At 32.7% G+C, this 12,624-nt stretch overlaps 1 protein-coding gene across 1 annotated transcript in view; it reads left to right on the forward strand.

The window, feature by feature from the left end:
• Nucleotides 1-1,872: 1,872 nt before the first annotated feature.
• The window catches only part of LOC129231252 (zinc transporter ZIP10-like), a 92,035-nt gene continuing 81,283 nt past the window's right edge, over nt 1,873-12,624 (forward strand). The window contains exon 1 of the mRNA XM_054865530.1: nt 1,873-2,153. Within this exon, the coding sequence (XP_054721505.1) occupies nt 1,938-2,153 (216 nt within the window). The 5' untranslated portion in view covers nt 1,873-1,937. The remainder of the gene's footprint in view (nt 2,154-12,624) is intronic.

The raw sequence follows: 12,624 nt of genomic DNA on the forward strand, positions 1-12,624 counted from the left end.
CACATATTCGAAAAGTACATGCATTTTTAAAAAATAAATGACTTTTTAAGTGGAAAAACACTTCCTTAAAAGATAATTTTTATTCATTATGCTAGTAACGAATTTACCATGTCACAATTATGAGGAGCCCCGAAGTGGATTCACAAATGCACATGATGAATAATTTACATATTTCTTTGATAGACAAAGAGGCCCTGAAAAGTGCATTCCGACGGGCCCCAAACCTGTAAATCAAGCACTGCATTTCGCTGTAGAATCTTCAGGGGGCTCCAAATTATTGTGGGCCTAGGAATTTTGCAATTGAACTGAGCTCAATTGCAAAATTTGGACAGTTTAAAAATGACGTAAAAAAGAAAGCAACTAGCAATGTTTTCCTTAATTATAAAAAACATATTTTTCACCATAAATAAAAGCAAAACAACTTTGCACATTTTAAAAAGAAAATAAACATACTGCAGAATGTGAAAAATTTATGAATAGGCAGACTTATAAGCCTTCTTTCCTCAGAGCTGATCCCTAGCTGCAAGAAATAACTCTTTAATCATTTTCATTGTGTTGAATTATGTTAATTAATAGAGTATGTTTTTTCCCCTTTTGCAGCCGTGTTTGGTAAAGATGTATGCTAATACTCCCCTTGTTTTGCAACTATTATGAAGTTTTCTTTTGTAAATTCAAAACATATTTTGAATGGATATTACTTAATCGGGATCGCTTGTTACTGACATGTGTCAATTTCATGTGTCAAATTAAATTTAACCGAAGTATTGCAATCACTTTTGAAATAACATATTCTGGACCGGTTTTGGTTCATTTATCTTACTTTGCGCTATATATAATGTTGGCTTTGACTTTTTATCTGAATCAGGTTAGTCACAAAAGTGAAAAATCAAATTCAGTGAACTATTTGCTGGAAGTTATTAAAAATGAAGTAACAAAAGTTTTAGATGATTGTAACGGGTCTTAAGGGTTAAAGCACATGTTCAGCTTAGTAGCATACTCCTTCAAAATAATACGTGAACATCGAAAGCTTTTCCATCTTTTGTAGTATTAGAAAGGGTGCCTCCCCTCCCCAAGAGCAAGGGAACACCCACCCCTTAATACCACGAAAATCTCTTCCAAATCGGAAGCCCCTCAAATAACTGAGGAAAATACTCCTTAAAACACCTAAGCCCCCTAAGAAAATCACATTTTTTGCTGTAAACTTTTTTTTTTCAGATTTACCGAATGAAAATTAAAGTAAACTGTTTGAAAAAGATATGCTCCAAATTTCATTCCTTAATTTTTATCCATTCTTGACTTATAAGAATATGAATGCAAAAAATCGGGAAAATTTGCATCATGGAGAAAAACGCGTTTAAAGTTTTAAAATTAAATATAATATTAGTTAAATGCATGCAACAAAAATAATTATATTTCGTTCTAATTAAGATAGAAACAATGTTCAAGCTTCTTTTTAAACAGAAAAAAAACGGAGAATTTTTTGAAATAATAAAAGAAAAATGGCAAATTATTAGAATTCTCAATGCAATAGCGATTATTTTATTTTAATGAACAAACGAAAGAGGGAACCGAAGAAAAAACACTACTTTTCTTCTCCCATTGAAAACATCCTTTTACGCACTCTCATAACTTTATTACAGCACACGTGAATGAAGTTATTATATGCCATAACACTCATCATCTCCAAGCAAGCGTTTGAAACCCGATTTTTGTTTGCTTTTTGATGAAGAAAGAGCATTCCCTTCCAAACGTCACGCTTTCAGTTCTTCCCCGAGAGTCTAGTTCCGGATTCGCACCAGGCGTGGCGCTAGTATCGCGCTAGTAGAAAAAGAAGCTACCGTTCGTCCACAGTTTAATCCACCACGCAGAGCGCTTTCAACTCTCGGAAGAATTCGTGAGGTTTCGGTTCTAGTCATAGCGAAGTGTCATAAGGAAATATGTCGCGTGGAGCGGTTATTGTTTTTGCTCTTATTGTGTCGGTGTCCGGAATAACCGCAGAATTTAATATCGATGTTCAAGACATTTTGGATTTTTACCGAAATCAAGGGAACGTTGAATTGAGCCATTCTGTTGAAGACTACGTCGCATTGATTAGGGATATCATTATTGAAAGGATTACCTGCGGTGATTTGGATAATGGACAAAATTGTGAAGTAAGTGATGTTAATAATTGTTTTAAGTCGACTTTTTTTTGTCGTCAATTGAGAAAATAACTTTTGTTTATTTATTCCTTAAGATTTTGCTGTTTAAATACCCTGCTGCTGAAATCGCACTTGTTGAACGCGTAATCAAAATTTGTGGTATCTCAAAAATGGTCCTAAGGTTCCCATCCGGTGAAAAACTTCTATAATTGTCAGCTAATTGTGTGTAAAAGAAATATCAAAGTGACGTAGTATGTTTCAGAGGCAAATTTTTCTATCTGTAATACATTTATAAAAGCTTTGCATAATATCGATTGTAATTGGTGCTATTAGTTATTTCCCAAATATTTTGCTGCTCAAATGAATGAATCAATATTGTAAGTGCGAAACGATGCAGTCAAAATTTGTCGTATGTTCAAAAAAATTCTGAATTTCCGTTCGGTGAAAATTTTTGTTAATCGTCAGCTAATCACGTATAGAACAATCAAAATGACGTAGTGTGTTTTCTGGCAATTTTTTTCTGACTGCAATACGTGTTAAAATAACTTTTTTTTTTATACAGATTGATATTAATGCTCATTGTAATTTCCCAAATAGTTTACTGTTCGACGTAGTCAAAATTTGGCATATTTTGAAAATTGTTTTGAAATTTCAATCTGGTTAAAAACTTCTATAATCGTCAGCTATTGGTGTATGAATGAAATATCAAAATGACGTTGTATGTTTTTGAGGCAGATTTTTCTATCTGCAATGTAATACATTTCATAATAAATTTTCTTAATAGTGATTGTAATTCATTCTTTTTGTTATTTCCCACATATTTTTCTGTTCAAATTAATGAATCAACATTGTAAGAAACGACGTAGTCAAAGTTTGTTGTACATTAAAAATTGTTCTGAATTTCCATCCGGTGAAAGTTTTTGTTAATCGTCAGCTAATCATGTATAGAAAAATAAAAAATGACGTATATGTTTTTATGGCATTTTTTTCTGCCTGCAATGCGTGTTAAAATAACTTTGTTACCCCTGATTGTAATTAATGGTCATGGTAATTTCCCAAATATTTTACTGTTCAAATAAACCAACCTAGATGCAAAAAAACGTAGTAAAGATTTGCCATATTTTCATAGTTGATCTAAGGTTTCTACCCGATATAAAATTTCTTGAATCATCAGCTAATCGTATATAAAAGAAGAATCAAGTGACGCAGTATGTTTTTGAGGCAAATTTTTACCTAACTGCAATGTATATTTTAATATATTTTCTGTATATTAATTGTAATTGTGTGTTCTAGCATGATCAAATGGTGGTTAATTAATGCCAATAATATTAATTTTGTATTTCCTCAAAAGAAAATTAAAATCAGTTTTTTATCCCTTTTCTGAAACGCAATAAATTTTGATACGGGGCGACATTAGCTTCAATGTGAATAAATTATTCTACTAAGTAAAGTAATTATTTTTTTGAAGTGAATTGTTCAATCAGCAATATTTTGTGCTCAGCGATAAAAAAAAATCAAGAAATAAGATGTCTTCAGTAAATATTTTAAAATCTCTAGCATTATTACTAAAAATTTCATATTTTAGTAAACGTACAACGCATTATTAATATTACGTAGTTGCAGAGACGCAGTTGTCGTGAAACATTATTGAAAATAATACCAATTTAGAGGTCTCTAACCCATGTATATGCGGAGTAACTTTATTTTCTACGCACTATTTCTATTTTTGTTCGATGACACATTTTATTTTATTTGATGCATTTGTATTAGGACAAGGACTATTATGTGATATGCTATATTGTCGACTGCGTAATACAAACAGATAACTGCAAATATAGAAAAAAAAGAATGTTGAAAATTTTGTACGAACTGCGAAAATGCCTCTAGTTAAGTAAAATTTAAAAATGGTAGTTTAATAAAATTTAAGTCTTTACATTACCCGAAAATCGTAATTTGTTGATTTTAATGGATGCAGTATAAAAAGACTGCATTGTAGTTATCTACTTATAGCATCCACCCTACGATATACATTATGTGTGTGTCCGGAATTTGAATTTTCACAACTTAGAGCTTTAAATTGAACTTTTTGTTATAAATATTTATAAAAAGAAACTTGCAATGGTAAAAATTATTATAGTTTGGAATTATTTGAAATGGACTCACAAGGTACACTCGGAAAATTTCAGTTTCGAAAAAAAAAAAAAACGCAGAATGAAAGTATGCAAATAATGTGTTTTATACAAACAAAGTTTGTAAAACGTGCTTTAACGAAAGTACTCTCTAGCGCTTGTCCGGCGGATCGGCACCGGTTTGCGGAAACTTAACCGGTTTTTTCTGACTTTTACTTTTAGCGTTGAAAAGGTTTCAGAATCAAAAGAGTTGATGCGTTAGGGGCAAAAGGGATGGAAGTGGGTTATTTTCCAGTTTTGTGTACCATGCGGTTTAAGCTCAGGTCCGAGGTAAGCATTTGAATTTTTATTTCATTGATTTTTTTTTTTGGAGCAATCACGATTGCTTATTGACGATTGATATATAATATATATCACGATTGATTTCACTTGACAGTAGTTAGCGTTCTTTAATTCTATTTTCCCATGCTTATAATGCAAATTCCTCTGGTGCACGGGCCTCCACGAGTATGTCCCTCCTCTGGCGTCCATGTCCTCTGGTTCACGGGCCTCCTCGAACAGTCCATCCTCCTTTGTAGTGACGCCCATGTCCTCTGGTCCACGGGCTTCCACGAATATGTCCTTCCTTCTCGGGGGTGGCTTGAATGTCCTCTGGTCCACAGGCCTCTGCGACCATGTCCCTTCCCCTTTGCGGTGGCGTCCATGTGCTTCGGAAACAAATGATGTATAAACGACTTTCTCGACTTTGCACAATCTGTTTTACACGAAAACAGTATCCAGCACACTACAACCAGCATCCAGAACATAATATCCAGCATATAGTCCCAGGCATTCATTTGAATTTTGACGTCTTGAGTTCAAATTATGATTGCTATAAAAGCCATTACTAGAAACAGTAAAACCAACAAATAGGGCCCTGTCGCAATTCGTGATTGCGAAAAACAAAATTTTGATCCATGACCTCAAAGTTCAAACTAATGTAACATACGTATATATATATATATATATATATATATAAGTAATGCTGTATAACAGCAGCTACCGTGGATTCTGCGGGTACTATCTATCGTCTTGCCCTCAAACAGAGGACATGTTCTTCTACCATCTGTAATGGTTACCTCTATTTTTTATTGTTTTAATTTTATTAATTTATTTTTTGGCACTTACATTTCTTCGCTTCGTACCGCCTCAATTAAGGATAAAGTTTTATGCGATATTTTTTACTGATGACATAATTTTACTGTCTAAAACCCACAATTTTGGTATTTTAGATCGGCAACACTGGAGTGTGCCCACATTAATCACTTGTTACATTCCGCTTCTTTTTAACTAATACATTTTTCCATTAGGTTTGCCATTGTTCTGTGATGTTCTTATAGAATTTTTTTTACTTATAAACAGTGCTTAATTTTTAACAGAAAAAGCGTGGGAGCCCTATATTCTTCAGAATGCGTGCTAACTTCAAGCGTAAATAGTCTGAATTCATATTAAGAAAAAACAAAACAAAATAGCTACTGAGCTCAGTTCTCATAGAAATTAGGCTCTGTATGGGAGAATGCACCCGTAGAAGTTTTAATACCGGAACGTTTGATTTCATCTCATAGCGTACTTCAGTGCTGCAAGCGGACAACTGTTTACTGAAAATTTCATTAATTTAACAGTTATGGTTGTTCAAGTAGTATGTAAGAAACTAAAAACAATGAGTGCTTGACGTTAAAACGAAACACATAGATGAAACTAATATTATGCGAAAAGAGAAATACTTTCAAAGGGAAAAAAAGCAGTTGCAGAACCAATAGGCGGATATAGGCTAGTATTTGGGGAGGGAGGGGCGATTATGCTGAAAAAATATAAGAGTTTTTTTCTTTATACGAAAAATTTCTGGAACTGTTTGGGTGTGAATAAAATTCTCCAAATTGGCCATGAGTAAGGAACTTAGTAGGACATCAACTTTATTATTAATTTCAAAAGCAACGAAAGGAAGTATTATCTCAAATATTTACATAAACAAATGATTAATAAATTAAAAATGTTATGAAAATCATACATTACTTTTATAAAGTATTTGAATACAATGTGTAATAATATATTTTCATGATATTCCACGTCCATCTATCTTGTATGCAAGTGTTAAATTAGGATTGCATACAATAATGATGGATAATGTTGTCAACAATTTAGGAGGGGTCGTGATTCCCATGACCCTCCCCCTGTATCCGTCTTTGGGCAGAACATTGTTCCAGTTTTCTTTTCTATTCTTCGTCGCTATTCTCTAACTCTAACTAAGAAAACTATTGAGTGTCTAACTTTCGGTGACAGAAAGTATTAGTGTCTTTTATGCACCTATTTACGTTCCACGTGTGAGCATTTCTGCGAGAAAAGAACGGGGAGAAAATGACTATTCATTAGTTTCAGAATTGCTGTGCTGCTTGTGTACCAGAGAGGAATATTGATGAGCTCCGCTGCATGCTGCTTAAGGGGTTGTCCAAAAATGTCACACATATTTTTTTTCAACATACCTGACACCCTCCCCCATTTGTCACAAAGTGTCAACTCTTACTCCCTCTCCTCCCATCGTCTCATGTCGTGCTATATAACCATAAACAAGTTATTAAAAAAATGTGTAATGTCACACTTTTTTCAGCCCCTCCCTTCCCCTTGTCACAAACTCCCAATTGCACGAATCCCTATCAAAGTGTGACATTTGTGGACGACCCCTTATTAGTGAAATTCGTTTGTTGAAAAGAAAGGCGGGAGCTAAGCTCCTGTGAGTTCCCTTGCAAATTAAACTCTGCTTATTGATCATAAGTACGGTTGCGTCTTAATTTTGCGTTTAAATATTACTTTAAACGGAGATATTTTTAAAGCATCAACCAAGTGTATGTCACACATCTCGGAAAATGGAGGAAGAAACTATTGAAATTTCTAAATTGTTAAGTTTTAAAATTTGATTAACTTTTGTAAAGGCAAAATGGTCAAACAATCTAAATGTTAAAACTCAAAATTGTACGCATCTCTTCTTTCCCTGCTGCCTTCCATTTCGTCTTCAGAAAATTAGTTTACTTATGGATTTGATCACTATTATGCCTCCCCCCCCCCCTCCACTGTTTTTGTCTCTTTCATGCCTACAAAATGAATTTCACTCCTCTAAAGAACGTAAATGTCTATTTTCACGTTAAAAAAAAAAAAAAAAAACCCTAGTTATATATCAGTTTGAAGTAAATCATAGTGAATAATAATGAGTAATCGTAAAACATCTAAGTGAGGTTTTTTTATTATTATTAAAGAAGAGAAGAAAAAAAAAAAGATCCGCGAAATTTTACCGGTCCGGGGCCCAAAAAAGGTTAAGAAACTCTGCTATAGCGTATCAAAGGGTTCAAAAGTGAAGAAACGAAGCAAGAAATCAAAGGCTTCATGTCTCGCGGAACTCGTAAATTTGACTTCCGAAATTATTACAAATAAATATAACTTTCAAATTCAAACCAACAGTGTCATATTTAATTCAGTTATATCGTAAAAAAAAAATACTTGTCCCTTTAAAATTTTTGTGCCCCATTTTTCTTTTTGGGACCCAGGTCTGCAAAAAATTATGTTCCCTTTGGATCCGGGTTTGGTAATACTTAGCGGCAACCCTGATGTAAATATATTGTTAAAATAAAATCAACTTTTAGGCAACGGTTTTTAACGCGTCTACAAGCGTATTCCAAGCATTAAAAATCATAAATACCCATCAAAATTTTAGTCAGGCTTATTTTTACGCATTGTACTTCAAATAAAAATGTTACAGAAGTAAGGGGGCGGGGAGGGAGGTGAGTTATTGAAAATTAAAAAATATTACGATTGAATGTTTTGTTACTTTTTTAAATAGTGTGTCAAACATTGTAAAGGTTTGACGTAAAGTCAAAGTAGTGCACGTCTTCTTTCCCTGCCATCTTTCGTTTCATCCTTTGATAGAATTGATCACTGTTCTGTTCTTCCTTGTTTTTGTATATTTCACTCTTAGGTAATAAATAATATATTAATCCTAATAATACGTAATAAATTTAATTATATTGGATATGCACATTAAAATGGTCACTCATTTCAAAACTATTTAAATGCAACATTTTTGACAAAAATGAATTCAGAATGTTTAATTAGCCTAAATAATGAATTCAATTGCTTTTAGAACATTAGAACGAAAAGCTTCACAAAGGAACTATCCTCATTGTTACATCAGTTTATCGGTCGAGATTCAAGAAACAGTGAAAACAAACGGTAAGGTAAAGTTGAATCAACACCTTTGTGCTTGAAAGGTAAAGAAGAACAAGCAAAGTTAAATTGCATAAATTGTAGATTACTGCAGACACGTGCTTCGGGGTTACAAGGAACCAATTTTTCAATGCTAAATAAGTGAACTTATGAATGAAAAGGCATCCGACAAAAGAAATCCGATATCCGGGTTGGCTTTTGTCTGATATCTTTTCATCCATAGATCATTTATTTTACATTTAAAAAGGGGTTCCTTGTAACCCCGAAGCACGTGTCTGCAGTAATCATCAATTTGTGCAATGTAACGTTTTTTCGTTTTTACTGTTTTTAAACAGTTAGCTGTTTTAAAATGAAGACATATACCGTTCGTTACAATATGTAAGGTTGAGTGGATCCGTTACTATGCTTTTGTAATGATTTCTTACATTTACTTTCAATATAAATTAGGTGAAAAGGAGAATGAGTCATTTTTAATACAAATAATTTAGAAAAGTTAAAAGTGAACGACGCACCTCCTGCAAGTGCACAGTAATTTGCATTTTCGGTAAGGATGTCAAGGGCGGTGATAGCTGGTACTAACCATTACTTTTAAATGACTCATAAAGGCGGTAGTTAGTTTAGATCACCGAATTTAAATTAGTAATAATTTTGGAAAGTAAATAATTGTATCTGAATGAACAGAACAGATGTTTATTCTTATCTTTCAAAGCGATAATTTTAATGCATTATTAAATGAAAAATTAAAATTGAGGGGACTTTTCTGTAAAATAAGGGGAACTTGAAGTATATTTAGCATATTTTCTTCTGAATTACGAAGTTCTCAACTAATAAATAATTAAAATTTCAAACAAATATCACGATAGAAAAACGAGATAAGTTAGTAAATGTGTATTATTCGGCTGAAAAATATAGCTTCACAGTGCTTGAATTCTTCCACATTGCTTCACAAGACATAATTCAAACTTTTGAGTAATGTTTTCCTAATTTTTGCCTGATGGATAAGCAAAAGAAGGAAGTCACACCCTTCTTTGCCCATTAAAAGTCTTTTAGTAAGGTCCTATTTCTTTGTAAAAGAATTAAAACAAGACATTATGGGAAACAGAGGCAAAAAAACATAACAGACGATTAGCACTCTGCCGTGGGCAGGAAAATGGCAGTATCTGCAGAAAAGAGTTTTCGAGATATTTGAAGAAATATGTGTTGGATTCAATACTAACAATAGGGAAATGTTGGAATTTCCCGCCTTTTTTTCAGCGGAAACCCAATAAGCAAGCTTGTGCAATAAAGCTAACGTACAATAGATGACAAAAATGCAAAAAAAAAAAAAAAAAGACATTTGCAGTTACTGCAGTTTACCTGCCCACGGCAGTACTGAATGTTCAATGAGGCACATGGGGTTTGAATTATAATAAGTAAAATAATTTTTGTTGCTATTTAAATGAATTTTTGTTTGAAAACCGTTAGTGGGCTAAATAGCGAGATCAGATGAAAATCTTCTCAAAATTTGGTACATTAATCGACTCTTTTTTTTTAAAGCTGTTTTAGAGATTTATTTTATTTTGTTGTAGGTGATAAAATATAATCCTACTGTAGGTGCAGGGATTTTGAAGGTTAGAGGGCTTTATAGAGAAAACATAATGGGAGTGCGTGAGAGAAAAAGAGTTGAAAAGTAATTGGTCTACTTAAGTCTTTTTTCTTACGGAAAGTTAAACTTTTTAAGATTATGAGTTATGAAAGAAGTTCTCTAAGGAGTTATTCTAAAATTACACCGTCAGAAAAAGAAAATTTAGAACAAAAAAAAAAGTTGAAAACCAACTTCTGATGTCCAATGTATGAAACAGAAAATATGAAACTAACAAACGCAAGAAAGGATATAATTAAAACATTAATCATTATTGCAACAACGTTGCCAAATATCTACTGACATGATTACTTCAGACCAAAGATAATCTGATTCACTCGATCATAAATTTTTGAAAAACTTTAATTTTCAGTTTTACGTTGATGCTACGAAGACTGAAGGTAAAAAGTTGTAATGCCTCGATATACCTGAAAGTCCAATTTTATTTCAGCTTCACATTACATTTAAAGGGTATAATAGAGATTTTTCTCAAACATCATTAAAGGCAGTCTGGTGCACAAGTCATCAAACTGAGTATCTTATTAAGTGAAACTCCATTGTAACATACATAAAAGAATGACCGAGTGAACTCTTCTCTCTAAATGCTCTCATGACCCATTCATAGTTGTAATGACCTTAAATATGACATCAAAGTAACGACTTTCCATGGTATGTTATTTGTTCCTCGTGGGGGGGGGGTATTAGAAGAGCATTATACATTATCATTCCAGTTCTAAAGATGTACTTTTTACAGTCAATTATCTTCAGACAAATTAAAAGTGGAATGGTCTCAGGTTTTCTTTTCGTTTCTCTTTTTCAGAAGAGACGCATAATTTTTTAAACGTGAGTAAACAAAAGTTTATTAGCATATTTATGTGATATAATCTTACTGCATAATAGTTTAGTGTTTACTTTTAAAAGCCAAATGAATGAACAAGATATGTGTGAATTAGTAACAGTCATCTTTAAAGTTTTTTATTTATTTATTTATTTATTTTTTTAACTTTGCTGTTCCTCTCTACTTGCCACACTTTTTTCGAGGATGCTGTTCGCTTAAAATAATGAAAATTTTGTTGATATTTTTTAATTTTCTGAGCTATTTTTTCGTTCCGGGGTGTCTGTACTTTCTACCAATTAACTTTTACACAAACTCCTACTAATTGGTGTTGTTGAAACATTGTGAACGTTGTTTATTGTGAACAACTTCATATAAATGTCTAGCGAAAAGACGAACGTAATGCATGTGAAAGAAATAGTAACAAGTTCATCCGCACAAATATTTCATTTTTTTAAAAATGTTATTTATTACATTCATTAATGTTCTCTTCAATTGTAATTAAATACTCCCAATTCTTTACAGAACGTATTAAAGTTATCATGTAGTGGAACTGAAAGGGATAATTTAATGTCTATAGACCAAAACACTTGGAACTTTATTCTGATAATGCAATAAGAAATTTCTCCAAATCTTGACATTCCTACTATCTTCTAAACCGGGTGGTTTAGAATGTGGGCGGGGAGGTGGAGGCATTTTGAAAGGGACTTGTATTACATGTCAATTTCACCACATTATCTCAAACAAATTCGTATTTAGTACTCTAATTACATACATTCTAATAATAGGTTCAAATTAAATTTATATTTAGTAATACCGTCGAATGGGGTGACTTTGTGACAACATGCGATAAGATTGTGCCTAATGATAATGTATCAATGTAAAAAGTAAAAGCAGCATCTTCTCTCTTATAGTTGTTCCACAATCTAACCCCTGCTGTCACAAAGTCAGATCATTTAATGCTATTAAGTTTTGTGCACGAAATTATAAATGTTCATCTTCTAACCAGCTTCAGCTATCGTAACCACTTCCAGTTTCAAATTCCGATTGTAGTACTGCTTGTATTGACCAAATATGGTAGTGGGGCCGGGTATGCGTGACCTAACATCAATATTCAGAGGGGGGAGGGAGAGCCTCAAAGCTTTAGAACCCCTGTTTCAAATAGATATCGAATTTGTGACCATAACTAAGGCAAACCATCCGGCCACTATTATTTCATTCGTTACGTTTCATCTATTGCGCTAATTATTTCAAATCGAAACAATGTTCATATTTTTATCAGGAAAAAAACTTCAGTTTTCATTTTCATAATTTTCTTTTGTGTGCAAAAAAAGAAGATACATGTATATTAGATACATTTATACGTCTTTTCTAATAAACATTATTTTTTCAATGGTGCTCCAACTGTTCACTTCAAAGGTGCTCCATTATACTAAGTTAAGCACTAAAACAATTTACTTAAATAAGCTTAAGAAATTTAACAAAACAAAGCTTATAAGATAAATCTAAAATCTTCCTTAAAATGTTAAAAATTCATTTAGAATCACTGGAGTACAAGTTTACCAATCAAAATTTTACCACTTTATTCCCCCCCCCCCCAAAAAAAAAAGGCAAATCTTTTTCCGACAACACTGCACACGTAAAATA

Source organism: Uloborus diversus, chromosome 10 (assembly GCF_026930045.1).
Source record: "Uloborus diversus isolate 005 chromosome 10, Udiv.v.3.1, whole genome shotgun sequence".
NCBI lineage: Eukaryota > Metazoa > Arthropoda > Arachnida > Araneae > Uloboridae > Uloborus > Uloborus diversus.